The sequence below is a fragment of the Patagioenas fasciata genome, chromosome 3 (genome assembly GCF_037038585.1).
Source record: "Patagioenas fasciata isolate bPatFas1 chromosome 3, bPatFas1.hap1, whole genome shotgun sequence".
NCBI classification, from domain to species: domain Eukaryota; kingdom Metazoa; phylum Chordata; class Aves; order Columbiformes; family Columbidae; genus Patagioenas; species Patagioenas fasciata.
In genome coordinates this window covers 121,940,518-121,956,708 of record NC_092522.1, presented here as the reverse complement: position 1 = coordinate 121,956,708, position 16,191 = coordinate 121,940,518, and the positions used below count along the sequence as shown (strand labels likewise).

The window sequence follows — 16,191 nt, the reverse complement described above, 5'->3', positions numbered from 1 at the left end:
GTTTCAAAAACTCCCTGCTCTGCCACTCAGTTGAATGGGGGAGAAATTTTGCTCCTGTTAAGGAGGGATTGGACTTTTGAGGTCCCTTCCAATCCCAAACATACTGTGATACTGTGATACTGTGATACTGTGAACAGAATCCAGGTTTAGTTCGCAGGGCCGTAAAGAAACTCAGTAAAATTTCAAACAACAACAGGAAATGCATAAAAGCCCCCAAACACACGTCCGTCCTACAAACATTTGGGAGCTTCCTGCATGATCTTGCAAAAGCAACGACAAAATCTTAGATGATATTTGAGCTTCATTATAACACCCGCAGTGGCCTTTCCTGAGGGTTTATTTTCTAGAGAGTTTATGATTTCCAGAGGATGGAGGCTGCAGGGCTGGGAAGAGGGAAAAAAGCAGATAGGACACATCTGTGCACAAGCAAGTGCAGCTGCAACCAGCAGCGGTTGGGATCTCATTTCATAAAGGTTTCATTTCCTGGGGGGGAGAGGAAAAAAAGTAACTGAATTAATTTGCGGCTCCCTGCACTTCATGTCCCGGCTGCCACCTGGTGCTCGGCCCTGCAGTGGGTGCACATCGCTTGGGCATCGCACAAAGGGACATCAGACGGGCTTGTGCAAGTGCAAAAGGAACTGGAGAACATCAGCAGGGGCTTGTGCAGGTGTGCAAAAAGCTGGAGAACATCTGGAGGGGCTTGTGAAAGTATGCAAGAAACTGGGGAACATCGGGAGGGGCTTGTGCAAATGCACAAGGAGCTGGAGAACGTCAGCAGGGGCTTGTGCAAGCATGCAAGAAACTGGGGAACATCTGGAGGGGCTTGTGCAAGTGTGCAAGGAATTGGGGAACATCTGGATGGATTTTGCATGTGTGCAAGAAACTGGGGAACATTGGGAGGGGCTTGTACAAGTGTGCAAGGAACTGGGGAACATCTGGATGGATTTTGCATGTGTGCAAGAAACTGGGGAACATCTGGAGGGGCTTGTGCAAGTGTGCAAGGAACTGGGGAACATCTGGATGGATTTTGCATGTGTGCAAGAAACTGGGGAACATTGGGAGGGGCTTGTACAAGTGTGCAAGAAACTGGGGAACACCTGGAGGGGCTTGTGTAAGTGTTCAAGAAACTGGGGATGTTCAGGATGGATTTTTGCATGTGTGCAAGAAACTGGGGAACATTGGGAGGGGCTTGTGTAAGTGTGCAAGAAACTGGGGAACATCTGGATGGATTTTTGCGTGTGTGCAAAAAAATGGGGAGCATTGGGAGGGGCTTGTACAAGTGTGCAAGAAACTGGGGAACATCTGGAGGGGCTTGTGCAAGTGCACAAGGAACTGGGGAACATCTGGAGCGCCTTGTGAGAATGCACAAGAACTGGGGCACACCTGGATGTATTTTTGCAAGTGTGTAAGAAACTGGGGAACATTGGGAGGGGCTTGTGCAAGTGTGCAAAAAAACTGGGGAACATCAGGAGGGACTTGTTGAAGTGTGCAAGAAACTGGGGAACATTGGGAGGGGCTTGTGCAAATGCACAAGAAACTGGGGAACATATGGATGGATTTTTGCAAGTGTGCAAGAAACTGCGGAGGATCAGGACATGCTTGTGCAAATGCACAAGGAACTGGGGAACACGAGGACAAGCTTGTGCAAATGCACAACAACTGGGGGATACTGGGACGGGCTGGTGCAAACGCGCAGTAATTTCGGAGGTCTCGTCAACGTGACGTCAGCTCGGCTTGGCGGGAAAGAAGCGGGGCGGGGGGGTCACTGGGGAGGTGCCGCTGGGGCCGGGCGGGAGGGGCCGGCTGGCGGCTGCTTCTTCCTCCTCCTCCTCCTCCTCTTGCTCCTCCTCCTCCGAAGGGGCGCGCAGGATGCGCGGGGCTCTCCCGGCGCTGTGCTTGGCGCTGCTGGCGGCGGAGCGCGGGGCGGGTGAGCGAGCGCGCAGGATGCGCGGGGCTGCGCACACGCGGAGAGGGGGGCGCGGCGCGGGGGCAGCCGCCCAGGGGCACCCCCGGGTCCCTGCGCCCCCGCGGAGGGGAAGGTGCGCGGGGCTGCGTCCCCGAGACACGGGTGGCATTGCGCGGGCTTTCCGCATCCGCGCACACCCCAACCATTGTCTGCGTTTGATTGGAAACATCGGAGTTGGACCCGATGGTCCTTGTGGGTCCCTTCCAACTCAGGACATACTATGATTCTATTTTGGTTTTTTTGTATTATTATAAATTATTTAATTGTATATTTCTTTATCTTATATTTGATTGCATATTATTTTCACTTTATTTGCATTTTATTCATATTTTTATTTGCATTTTAATCATATTTTATTTGATTGCTTCATCTTACATTTTCCATTATATTATTTTAATTTTTATTATTTTATATTTCATTCTATATCATTTTATTATTTTTATATTCTATTGTATTTCAGTTTTTGAATGTTATTTTAATTCGTTTGGAGCGTGAGCCCTTGTCCGCGCTCTTTCACTTATCAGAGCCCATCTTTGGGCCGAGCCCCTGGGTGCTGGCTCTGCCCCAGCTGACAGAGCCATCTGGAGCCAGCAGCCCCAGATAAGCCGGGAATAGGGCTGCGAACCCCCTGGGCGGCTGGGAGGTGAACTGGGGTGGTTGTGGGCAGCACCTTCCGGCTGCAGCATCTGGAGTTCTGTGTGTCCAGTTCTGGGATCCTCAGTTGAAGAAGGACCCGGAATTACTGGAGAGAGTCCAGCAGAGGGACACAAAGATGCTGAGGGGTCTGGAGCATCTTTGTGATGAGGAGACTGAGAGAGCTGGGGCTGTTGAGCTGGAGAAGAGAAGCTGAGAGGGATGTGATCAATGGATCAATATCTCAGGGTGGGTGTCAGAGGATGGACCAGACTCTGTTCAGTGGTCCCCAGCGCCAGGGTGAGGGGCAACGTGCACAGACTGAAACACAGGAGGCTCCATGTGAACATGAGCAGAAACTTCTTTGCTGGGAGGTGCCAGAGCCTGGCCCAGGCTGCCCAGAGCGGGTGTGGAGTCTCCTTCTCTGAGACATTCAAACCCGCCTGGACCCACCTGTGTGATCTGCTCTGGTGACCCTGCGTGAGCAGCTGGGTTGGACTGGGGGATCTCCAGAGGTCCCTTCCAACCACAACCATTTTGTGATCCCTCTGCCGTTCCCCAGGGCTCTGCACCATCATCCATTACCTTGTCCGTGGACAGCTGGACTGGTTCGGGCTGACCGTCGCCTGCATCATTCCCGGCTATGCCGCTCAGCTCCTCAGCTTCCTCTGGTTCAGGACAGACGGCCACCAACGCAGCTGCTGGCTCCTGGTGCTCCACCTGCTGCAGCTGGGCCTCTGGAAGCGGTGAGAGATGCTCCCCGTGGTCCAGCAGCTCCCCCCAAACTTGTGGAAACTGGGGTGGCCGTCCCTTCACGGTGACATTTTGCAGGTACTGGGATGTTTTTTGGGCAGCGGCAAAGGCAGGTGACGGTGTCGGTGCCGGGGCGGTGCTGATGGCGCTCGGGGACGTGTGTGTGCTGCGGCTGCTGGAAGCACTGCTGCGGACCCTGCCTCACCTCCTGCTGCAGGCCTATGGTGTCCTGACTGTCCACACAGCCACTGTCATCCCTGGTGAGTGACGAGTTCCCGAGAGCATGTTCCAGGTGCAGGGGGGTACGTTTGGGTGGGGGACGCGTGTGCCCACCCGGTGCAGGGCGGGCTCTGTGTGGAGGAGCAGAGTGCAAAGGGTGGAGAGACCCCATGCAAAGCAACAGGGACAAATGTGGCTTAAACATCATTTTGGTTGGGAGAGACCTTTAAGATCATCGAGTCCAACCATTAACCTCACACTGGCACTAAACCATGTCCCTGAGAACCTCATCTCCATCTTTTAAACCCCTCCAGGGATGGTGACTCCAGCACTGCCCTGGGCAGCCTGTTCCAATGCCCCACAGCCCTTTGGGGAAGAAATTGTTCCCCACATCCAACCTCAACCTCCCCTGGTGCAACTTGAGGCCGTTTCCTCTGCTCCTGGCGCTTGTTCCTGGGGAGCAGAGCCCGACCCCCCCTGGCTCCAAGCTCCTTTCAGGCAGTTCAGAGATCAGAAGGTCTCCCCTCAGCTCCTGTTCTCCAGCTGAACCCCCCAGCTCCCTCAGCCGCTCCCATCACACTTGTGCTCCAGCCCCTCACCAGCTCTGTTCCCTTCTCTCAACTCACTCCAGCAAGATCTGCTTAAACACAGAGGAGTCTGAGCTATCCATGGCTTTTCCTGGCCTGTATCGTCACTCCCTGCAGCATATAGGGACTTTCATAGCAGATATTGTCTTGGTTGTATTTGAACCCAACACATGTTTCTGTTGATGGTCCAGCCTTAATCACAGTGCAGTGCTGAGCATTTAGGTTTTGGGCAGTGCAGTGCTGAGCATTTAGGTTTTGGGGGTTGCTTCACAGAAAAGGGAATCTTGTGTTGTGCAAAGGGAGAAGTTGCGTTGTGGAATCACGGTGAGCGCAAGGTCACACTCGAGTCAGCGTCAGTCTCTGGTCTAATCGCAGTGACCAGAGGTGGAGTGGTCCTGCCACTGCAGAGCTCTGTCTGTGGCACAGTGCGGTCAGAGGATTTAAGCCAAGCATGAAAAGGAGACCAGATTTAGCAGGAATTGCTTTAAATATTCCCAGCTGTCAGGACAGCAAGATTTCTGGCTTGTATGGAGGTGCCGTCTTATCAACAGGTCCTTAACACTGAGTTCGGTGTCCAGCTCTGGGTCCTCAGCACAGGACACACATGGAGCTGCTGGAGAGGGGCCAGAGGAGCCCCAGAAATGATGTGAGGCTGGAACAGCTCTGCTGGGAGGACAGGCTGAGAGAGTTGGGGTGTTCGGCTGGAGAAGAGAAGCTCCGGGGAGACCTTAGTGTGGCCTTTTTGGACTTAAAAGGGGCTGATAAGAAAGATGGGGACAGGCTTTTTAGCAGGGCCTGTTGTGATAGGACAAGGGGTGATGATTTTAAACTAAAGGAGGGAGATTCAGGCCAGATGTGAGGAAGAAATTGTTTGCACTGAAGGTGGTGAGAGCCTGTCCCAGGTTGGCCAGAGAGGTGGTGGATGAACCATCCCTGGAGACATCCCAGGCCAGGCTGGACGGGGCTCTGAGCAACCTGAGCTGGTGAAGATGTCCCTGCTCATGGCAGGGGTGCCACTGGGGGAGCTGGGAAGGTCCCTTCCAACACGAACCATTCTATGATTCCATGATTCTATATGGTCCTACAATGCCGTTGAGCATCCTTCAGAGCACCCAGCTGCCCATGTCCCCACGCAGGTGTCAGCGCGGGGATGTCCCTGCTCTCCTTCGCTTGGGCTTTGGTCTCCTACAGCTGCTTCACCTGTCTGATGAAACCCGGTCACCTCTGCCCACCAGCCACCGCCATCCTCTGCCTGCTGCTCTGGAGAACGGGGATGCTGGCAACCAGGGTCCTGGCCCTGGTGCTCTTTGCCAGGCTCTATTCCCTCTGGGTTTTTGCTGTGGCCGGTAAGACCTGTGATCATCTTCTCCATCACCCATGTTGCTGTCAACCCTCAAGATGCTCCTGGAGCACTTTGCAGCCTTCCCCTGGGACAGCTTTGCCCTTTCGGTCCCTTCCCCTTGCAGGTGCCCACTGGCTGCTCATGTCCTTCTGGCTGGTGGCCCAGCAGACGGACATCGTGGCCCAGCCCTGGCGCTGGAGGCTGTTCAATTGCCTGCTGGGAGCCGTGTACATCTTCTGCTACATCAACGTCCGGCCGGGTCCCTCCAAGTACAGGATGGCCGTGTTTTATACAGTAAGTACCCAGGGTATTTGGTATTCCACAGGGGTGTGTCTGCCTGTCCCAGGTTGGCCAGAGAGGTGGTGGATGAACCATCCCTGGAGACATCCCAGGCCAGGCTGGACGGGGCTCTGAGCAACCTGAGCTGGTGAAGATGTCCCTGCTCATGGCAGGGGTGGCACTGGGAGAGATTTGAAAGTCCCTTCAACCCAAACTATTCTATGATGCATCTCCTATGCTGGCTTTATTTTCGTAGCAGCAGCCATACAATGTCTTAATAACATTAAGCAGCTGTGTTGCTCTTACAGAGTTATTTTTCTTGGTAAAAAAAGGTCAAGACCTTGTGGAAAATTCAGTTCAGCAACCTTTATGTTTTAATTTATAAGGGTCGAAGTTTGATTGCGGGGTGACAATACACTCGTGGCAGATGTATTGTTAACCTCCTCTTTCCCCTTCCCACTAATTACAGTCTATTGGGAGGGAAAGAAGGACAGAGAGAAGAGAGTTGGAAAAATTAAAATTGTTTTACTAATGCTGCTGATAAAATAGAGAAAATAATACAAAATATACAAAACCAATCTTGAAAGTCCCAGCAACAGCTGGGCCGGCACCTGAAGTCCTGGACTGGACTCTGCAGCCAATGGAGCTGGATTCAGTCTGTCACTGGCCTCAGTTCGCAGGGACGACTCGCAAGGTCCTCTCCTAATGTCGCCATAAGGAAAAGGGCGAGATCCTCGTGATCTCCCACTTTTATATGAATTATCCCGTGAATGGGATGTTACACTCCATTGGTCAGTTTTTGGTCCCCTGTTTCTCGTTGCCCCTCTGGCGAGATGTGCATCCATCCTTATCAATAACCTCACATTCCATTGTTATGTCTACCAAAACATGGATCTGGTTCTCCAGGAAAATGCAGCTAATCTGAAAGCTTTAGCTGACAGGCAAATTCACTAGAAGAGAAACTTGTTTTTAACAAAACCAGGACAATAAGCTAAGTGCAACACAAATCAGCAAAATCTAGAAACTAAAGCACATCTAAAGCCATCAGAAGCATAAAATGACAGCTCTCTTGCCTCTGCTCTGCAGATCATGCTGGTGGAAAATACCATCCTGCTGCTCCTGGCCACCCGGTTCCTGCAGACAGAGCTGAGGAGCAGCCTGTGCGTGACCGGGGCCGTCATGACAGGGTCTGTCGTAGGTGAGATCCGCTGCTTTTTAGAGCCTGGATTGTGTGTTTTGAGAGTATCTCCAGTAACGAGCATCATTGGTTAAGCTGCGTCAATCTACTTGCTTTATTTCTTCCAGCTTAAGCGTCTGAATGTACTTGATAAATATCACAGTATCACAGTATCACAGTATGTTTGGGATTGGAAGGGACCTCAAAAGATCATCTAGTCCAATCCCCCTGCTGGAGCAGGAACGCCTAGGTGAGGTCGCACAGGAAGGTGTCCAGGCGGGCTTTGAATGTCTCCAGGGAAGGAGACTCCACAACCTCCCTGGGTAGCCTGTTCCAGTGCTCTGTTACCCTCACTGAGAAGAAGTTCTTTCTCAAATTTAAGTGGAACCTCTTGTGTTCCAGCTTGATCCCATTGCCCCTTGTCCTATCATTGTTTGCCACTGAGAAGAGCCTGACTCCATCCTCATGGCACTCACCCTTTATATATTTATAAACATTAATAAGGTCACCCCTCAGTCTCCTCTTCTCCAAACTAAAGAGCCCCAGCTCCCTCAGCCTTTCTTCATAAGGGAGATGCTCCACTCCCTTCATCATCTTTGTTGCCCTACGCTGGACCCTCTCCAGCAGTTCCCTGTCCTTCTTGAACTGAGGGGCCCAGAACTGAACACAATATTCTAGATGGGGTCTCACCAGGGCGGAGTAGAGGGGAAGGAGGACCTCTCTCGATCTACTGACCACCCCCCTTGTAATACACCCAAGGATGCCATTAGCCTTCCTGGCCACAAGGGCACAGTGCTGGCTCATGATCATCCTGTTGTCCACCAGGATCCCCAGGTCCCTTTCCCCTACACTGCTCTCTAATAGGTCATGCCCCAACCTATACTGGAACTTGGGATTGTTCCTGCCCAGATGCAGGACTCTACACTTTCCCTTGTTAAATTCCATCAGATTATCCCCCGCCCAACTCTCCAGCCTGTCCAGGTCCCGCTGGATGGCAGCACAGCCTTCTGGCGTGTCAGCCACTCCTCCCAGCTTAGTGTCATCAGCAAACTTGCTGATAGTACACTCAATTCCCTCGTCTAAATCATTAATGAATATATTGAATAATATTGGCCCCAGTACTGACCCCTGAGGCACTCCACTAGATACTGGCCTCCAACTGGACTCCGCACCATTGACCACCACTCTCTGGCTTCTCTCTTTAAGCCAGTTTGCAACCCACCTCACTACTCTATTGTCTAGACCACACCTCCTCAATTTAGCTGTGAGGATGCTGTGAGGGACTGTGTCAAAGGCTTTACTGAAGTCAAGGTAGACCACATCCACCGCTCTGCCATCATCCATCCACCTTGTTACATTCTCATAAAAGGCTATGAGGTTGGTCAAGCATGACTTACCCTTGGTAAAGCCATGCTGACTGCCCCTAATGACCCTCTTATCCCTGATGTGCCTTGAGATGGCACCAAGGATAAGCTGTTCCATTACTTTCCCAGGGACAGAGGTGAGGCTGACCGGTCTATAATTACCCGGGTCCTCCTTCTTGCCCTTTTTAAAGACTGGAGTGACATTTGCTTTCCTCCAATCCTCGGGCACCTCTCCCATTTCCCAAGACTTGGCAAAAATGATGGATAGCGGTCTAGCAATGACTTCAGCCAGCTCCCTCAGCACCCGCGGATGCATCCCATCTGGACCCATGGATTTATGGACGTCCAGACTACTTAATTGTTCCCTAACCCAGTCCTCATCGACTAAAGCAAACTCCTCCATTAACCTGGCTTCATCCGGGGTCTCAGGGGTACAGGGTTCCCCAGGACATCCTCCAGCGGAGTAGACAGAGACAAAGGCGGCATTCAGCAATTCTGCCTTCTCTGTGTCTTCTGCCACCAGGGCACCCACCTCATTCATCAGTGGGCCTACATTGCCTCTGGTATTAGTTTTATCTGCTATGTATTTGAAAAAGTTCTTCTTGCTGTCCTTGACCCCTCTCGCCAGCTGTAATTCTAAGGAGGCCTTGGCTACCCTAGCTGCCTTCCTGCATCCTCTAACAGCAGCCTTATATTCCTCCCAAGTGGCCAGTCCCTGCTTCCATGACCTGTAAACTCGCCTCTTCTGCTTGAGCATACCCAACAGATCCCTATTCAACCACGCAGGCCTTCTGGCTCCCTTCCTCGACTTCCTACGTGTGGGGATGCTCTGATCCTGAGCATGGAAGAAGCAATCTCTGAATGCAATCCAGCTCTCTTGGGCCCCTTTTCCTTCAAGCAGTCTTGCCCATGGGGTTTCCCTCAGCAGTTGCTTGAAAAGGCCGAAATTAGCCCTGCCAAAGTCCAGGGTTGCAATTCTACTTGCTATTCTGTTCCTGCCACACGAGATGCTGAACTCCACCATCTCGTGGTCACTGCAACCCAGGCAGCCCTCAACCTTTACTGCTTCAACCAGACCCTCTTTGTTAGTGAGGATGAGATCCAGCAGTGCACCTCTCCTGGTTGGCTCCTCCACCATCTGCATGAGGAAGTTATCATCAATGCACTGGAGGAACCTCCTGGACTGTGGCTGGCTGGCTGAATGGTCCTTCCAGCAAACATCAGGGAAGTTAAAATCACCCACAACAACCAGGGCCTGTGACTGTGAGGCCACTCTCAGCTGCGCATAGAAGGCCTCATCAACTTCCTCAGTCTGATCTGGTGGCCTGTAATAGACACCTACAACAGTATCACCCCTACCAGCCTGTCCCTTGATCCTGACCCATACACTCTCAACTCGTTCCTCATCTGCTCCTGGGCAGAATTTAGTACATTGCAGTTGCTCTCTCACATAGAGAGCAACTCCACCACCACGCCTGGCTGGCCTGTCTTTCCTGAAAAGGGCATAGCCATCCATGACCACATTCCAGTCATGTGAACTGTCCCACCATGTTTCTGTAATTGCCACCAGATCATAATCTCCCGACCGAACATAGGATTCTAGCTCCTCCTGCTTATTCCCCATGCTGCGCGCATTGGTGTACAGGCATTTCAGGGAGCGAGCAGAGCACACCAATTTCTCCCTAGGGGCACAGGAGGCCACCCGGTCCTCATCTGTTTTAGAATGCTGCCCCTCTGGGGCAAGCCCAACTACAACCCCATCCCCCTTCGAGGCTAGTTTAAAGCTCTCCAAATGAGCCCAGCTAATTCCTGCCCCAGCATCCTTTTGCCTCTGCGAGATAAGCCTTTCCTGCATAACACTGTCCGGACTGGAGTCTTATAAAACCAGCCATTATCAAAAAAACCAAAGCCCTGCCTGTAGCACCAGTCTTGGAGCCAACCATTTAGAGATTGAATTTTCCCATTCCACCCCACATCGTCACTTGAAGAGGGAAGGAGTGAAGAGAAGATCACTTGAGCCCCTGAATCTTTCACCATCCTTCCCAAGACCTTGAAGTCATTCTTCATTCCCCTCAGACTACGGGAAGCAGCTTCCTCCCCATCTGTCTGGAAGACCAGCAGTGGGTAGTAGTCTGTCGGTTGCACCAGTCTGGGGAGCTCTCTAGCAATATCCTTGATCCGGGCTCCAGGTAGACTACAGACTTCCCTAAGATGAGGGTCAACCCTGCATATTGGGCCCTCTGTTCCTTTCAGAAGGGAATTTCCTATTACACTAAATCCACTTTGAGTTTCATTTCTTCATCATTTCTCAAAGGCGCATCCCTGAAGAGGGTGGCTTGCAGAAATGATTGAAACGTCTCCAGCTGGCTCAGGTGCTGCTGCCAAACACAATATAGGCAATTTTGAAGCACATCTTGGTGCTTGGCGATGGGACAAACGACAGTGCAGGCAGTACTACAATGCAGGGGATCGCTGCAGGGAAACATCTTAATTTGAGCATATATTGAGGATTTATGGAGGTGGCTTGTGATTGATGAACCAGCACTGGGTATGTTTTGGAAATACACTGGTGTGGGACCATGCAGAACAACAGCAGCTTTCTCCTACTCCGTTTTCTTTCAAACATCAGGGCTGCTTTTGTAAATGGAAATATTTTTTGTGTCCATGCAGAGGATTTTTTGATACATGATGGAGAACGTGCTCCATATGTTGCCCATACCCTACTCTACTCCATTGTGCATCTCCCCACACCAGCTGCAAGCAGATGAGCTGTGTTCACAACAGGGCACTTTTTGGCTGGAAAAGGAGCAATCCCTTTCTCCTTGAACAAATCTAGGACAGAAATAGAAGGATATCTTAAAATCCTGCTACATTCCCTTCTGGAGAAGAGAATCTGAGAGGGATCTGTTCAATGGGATCAATATCAATGATCTCCAGAGGTCCCTTCAACCCCAGCCAGGCTGGGATTCTGTGATTTAATGGCTAGAGGTTTGGGATGCTGTGAGGTGGGATGGATTCCTGCATCACACACCTCCCTGCCCTGTCTACTGTCACTCAGCGCACCCATCAGCCTGCGAATCAATACAGATTATTAGTAAATCCAGCCTTGAGACTCTGGTCAGCACTTTCTTCCTGAAAACCTGCTCAGGTGGGATTTTTGCATCCCTAAAAATGTTTGACAAGTTGTGCTGCTCGGACATCTGATGCTCAGCAGCATCTCTGCAGAAAGCCTCTTGATCTGGAGGTGGCAGTGGGGTTCTGGTTTCTCCTCCAGACCTCACCGAAACGCTGCAGGGATTCGTCCTGATACAGGGAATTAACAATTAACTAATTAGCACTTAAACAACTAACACTTAAAGAGCCAACAGAGAGCTAACCCTTAACCCACATCGCTATTGCCTAGCCTTGCTTAGCTTTGTTTAACTTATTGTACGAGAAACAGGAGTTTGCTGAAGCCTTGCAAAAATAATAATCCTTGGGTGCATCCTTGGTGCATCCTGGGGTGAACTGGAGAACAGAAACTCAGGCACAGAACAGGAGATACGTCAGTTTAACCAACCCAGTAGTCTGAGTCCAGCCAACTCATCACACTGACCAAAGGAACCGTGTATAGAGAAGAGGACCCAGGGTCACGATCACTGTGCAGCTGCAACCAGGAGGAGCTGGAGGTGGAGACCATGGCAATGGGCTCCTGAACTCATTGTAATAAGAACCGCCTTCTCGGGACAGGTTATGAATATGTACAGGCATTCCTAGAACTTTCATGAGTATGCAACACTTCACTGCATTTAACCAAGCTCACAGCTACTGAAAATTTACACACGACTTGGGCAGAGTTATCCCCCGTGTGTCCGGTGCTCTAATACATACTTTCTTTACAGTCTCAAGGGTTGTAAGGTCATTTCCATGCCTCAATCCCTTGACACGTTTCTGCTCTTTTCCAGGTGCCGCAGCTCTGGTGGTTTATTACATCCTGCTCCATCCCAAGTCCAGCGAGATCTGGAAGAGCTTCCTGGACACAACCTGCAGCGCTGCAGCTGCTGGTGGTGGCGAGGCTGCTGGACACGGCTCCAAATTGGGGCAGAATTTGGGAATTTCGGGAGATGGAGAGTCCTCGGCAGGGGGAGGCACCACGGCAGATCCCAAAAACGGGCACAGCTCGTCGCTCCCGCAATTCAGAGGGTTCGTGGAGGACAGCTGGACAAACCATCACCACTGGCTGCTGGTAAAGCTGGCCTTGAAGACCGGAGATATATCCACCATCAACGCGGCTTTTGGCGATGGTGGCGTGGGAGAGGTTTATCCTGGAGGATGGGTGATGGGGAAACCCACCTGCATTGAGCCTGGGGCAACCCTTTCCCTCCCCACGAGGGAAATGGGTCCTTGGGGTGTTGAATCTGGTGTGACTGACGAGAAATCACCGGTGACAGGGGATGGAGAAGGCAGCAAACCCGGCGCTGCAAGAACAGTGGGGCAGGACAGAGCGGGGCAGGAGCCTGGTTTTCACCCAGCCGTATCCTTTCCCAGGAGCTTCTCCTTGGATGAACCCGAGGACTCCTCTGTATATTTCAGTGCAAAAAGCATTGCCTCACCCAACACGGGGACAGAAAAATCAACATGCGTAGCCCTGGTGGAAAGGGACAATGAAGCCCAGGCTCCTCCAGGCTGCCTGGGGGTTGGACAATGCGATTCACCTCTTGGGATCACGAGTATCAGCCCAATCTTGGGCACTTGCACCCACAAGCATTCGCTGAGCAGCTCTTCCCTGGGTACCCCCAAAGAGGGGTTGGAGCCTGTGGGGTCAGAGGGTGCCCCTGTGGGGTGGCATCACCCTTGGGACACCCATCCTTGTGGCACACGAGGGACTGTGGTGAGGAGCAAGCTGAGGCCGCCGTGCTTCACCTCCACTCCCAAGGCTGCCCCCCATAGCCCACAGCGGGGACGGGGGGAGATGGGAGTGGGGACAGACCCAGCTGGATTGCTGGAGTGACCCTGGAAATGGCTGCGTTGTCACCTTGGGTCAGCACTGGGGTGATCGCCTCATCCATAAGGCATGGTGGGAGATGGTGGGATGTCAACGCTGGCCATGGAGACTGTCCCTGTGGTGCCGTCTGCCACCGGGCAGAGGTCCTTCGTCACTAGGTATCATGGTCCATGTGGTGATGGACTCGTGATGGTTCGTTTCCCTTGATCTCAAAGCGCAAAATTAAGGTGACCAAAATGCCAAGGGGTTATAATTCAATCAAGCAGCGTTAATTTATTGTTTTGCCTGTAAAGCGGCACGCGATGAAGTAGAGAAAAAGGGAAAGAAAAAGAAAAGGGAGAAGAGGGACGGTTACCACCACTGGTCCAAAGGTGTCCCTATGGTCCCAAGTCCCCATCAGCGTCCTGCTGGGACTCCATTGTGATCCAGGATCCTTTGGTGGGAAGATCTCAACGGTGTCCATTTGGGAGTCATCTCTTATGCTTCTTCACCCTCCTTGCTCCCATTGATTGAGGCCAATCTCCGCCTTTGTTTTGCAATCCAGGCTTAACTGCGCAGGCTCGAAGAGTCCCCGCTTTGCTTACCAGAACGGGCCTCGCATTCAGGGGTCTCTTTCAGGTCCATTGGGTGACCTCAAGACCTTTGCCAAGCCTCTGTGCATGCTCTTCTTCATTGGCCTTTGTAACAGGGAGGGGATGGGGGCAAGTTTGGCTGAAGCAACAGGTGAAAATCCATCTTCTGGACAGCAGCTCTTGTCCCTGGGTCGGAGAAACCCGTGCAACACAATTCTTCTCCTCAGGCCTCTCTCCAAGTCATTGTCCATCTGTTCTTGATGGCGATGTTCAAGCAGATACTGTTCTTTGGACTGACTCCTACACTAGGACATCACCTTCCCTCCTGGTGCATCTTCTACTGGCAGCTTTGGAAAGGCCCCGAGGTCTTAAAAAATCTCAAAACTCCATGTATAGATATTCATTCAACTTATATGTAACAGTCCTGCTAGCCAGCTGTGGCACACTGCCTTTTGTATATTGGTGATGACATCTTGAAGCGTGTTCTTCAACAAGTGCCTGCTCGAGCTGCTGGTGTGTCCCAGTGTGGAGATGGGGCTGTTGCCTCCAGGGGCTGCAAGGAGTCTTCTCATACCAAAACCAGCAAAATAATGAGTTTTACCTTCATGCACCCTTCCTTCTGGACAGAATAAGCCTTAAAGTGAGGCTCAGTGGTGTTTGATTTATGTTTCCCCAGCCAGGTTCATCTTGAGAGCTTTGCAAACTCAATTTGCTGGGGCCATGTAGGAGTCCAGACCCTCTTCATTCTGCAGACCACAACCTCAGGACCCTGAGTTGTAGCCAAGAGCCACGTCCTGCTTGCTTGTCCACCATCCTGCTTCCTCAGGTGGCCTTTTCTGCCTCTTCCTTGCCTCCTTCCACCCAGCTGCAGATAATCCAGAGCTGTCTGGATGCTCCCTCCTAAATTTAACCTCAAGCCAAATCTGCATAGTCCCACCACCATAAAATCACCATTTATTTATATCACAAATTAAAAACCTAAATACTGTGGTCTCAGGAATACTTAATCATAGAATCACAGAATAATTTTGGTTGAAAGAGACGCTCAAGATCATCAAGTCCAACCATTAACCCATCTCTGGCACTAAACCATGTCCACAAGGACCTTGTCTATGAATCTTTTAAATCCCTCCAGGGATGGTGACTCCACCACTGCCCTGGACAGCCTGTTCCAATGCCCGACAGTCATTTTGATGAAGAATATTTTCTTAATATCCAATCTAAACTTTCCCTGGCACAACGTGAGGCCATTTCCTCTTGTCCTGTCGCTACTTGGGAGAAGAGACCAACACTGTTCTTATGGTTCACAGAACCATAGAATAGTTCGAGTTGGAAGAGACTTCTTGGCCACCTGGGCACACACTGGCTCATGTTCAGCCGCTGTCATCAATATCCCCAGGTCCTTTTCCACTGGGCAGCTTTCCAGCCACTCTTCCCAAGCCTGTAGCGTTCATGGGGTTGTTGTGGTGCCTCCATGCAGTCTGACTGGATGTGGTTTTGTGCACAGGACATGTCTCGACGTGTCAATGGAAGTCCCATCATCTAGGTTCACTGGGAGCTTATGGCTGCCAGCTGGTGCACATCTGGCCGCATCCTCCAGCTGTTGTCCTGCTGCAGGACTTCGTGTCAGGAGGATGGAGCCAGGCTCTTCTCGGTGACAACCAATGATAGGACAAGGGGCAATGGGTTGAAACTGGAACACAAGAGGTTCCATTTAAATTTGAGAAGAAACTTCTTCCCAGTGAGGGTGTCAGAGCCTGGCCCAGGCTGCCCAGGGAGGTTGTGGAGTCTCCTTCTCTGCAGACATTCAAACCCACCTGGACACCTTCCTGTGGAACCTCAGCTGGGTGTTCCTGCTCCGGCAGGGGGATTGGACTGGATGAGCTTTCCAGGTCACTTCCAACCCCTGACATTCTGGGATTCTGTGATCCTGTGATGATGCCACCGGGCGGGAAAGGCAGCACGAAGGACAGGCATGCCATGAATTATTGAAAAAAACCTTCTATGTAGCAGTGACTGCTCAGGACTGACCCAGCCAGATGTTTCTTCTAAGCCGATCTGTGCAGTGAAAACCTGGTTGGTGCCATTTTTGGCGTGAAGCTGCTTTTCAGGGTGGTGAAAGCTCCGTGTCTCCCTTTGGAAACCATTGTGCTGGGACCAGGCTCTGCAGGGACAATCACAGCAGCTTTTCCAGGTGCTCCTCTCTCTGCATCACACAGAAGGCAGCAGAGCTGCTGCAGCATTACAAAATTTTTTATATAATTTGTTTTTTCTATTTTGATAATATGTAACGCTACTTAAAAAAAACCAAACTA

The 16,191-nt window shown here is 51.4% G+C and overlaps 1 protein-coding gene across 4 annotated transcripts; it reads left to right on the top strand.

The window, feature by feature from the left end:
• The first annotated feature begins 1,859 nt into the window (after positions 1-1,859).
• Positions 1,860-16,191, top strand: XKR5 (XK related 5). Of its 4 annotated transcripts, XM_065834584.2 has the most exons (7): positions 1,860-1,927; positions 3,162-3,345; positions 3,431-3,612; positions 5,295-5,504; positions 5,625-5,794; positions 6,866-6,977; positions 12,265-16,191. In XM_065834584.2, exons 1-7 carry the CDS (start codon positions 1,870-1,872, stop codon positions 13,308-13,310), a joined length of 1,962 nt encoding a protein of 653 aa, XP_065690656.2. In that variant the 5' UTR covers positions 1,860-1,869; the 3' UTR covers positions 13,311-16,191. The 4 variants fall into 4 exon arrangements, with proteins under 4 accessions (XP_065690656.2, XP_071663247.1, XP_065690655.2 ...); XM_071807146.1 differs by lacking the exon at positions 5,295-5,504; XM_065834583.2 differs by having other exon boundaries at positions 5,295-5,794.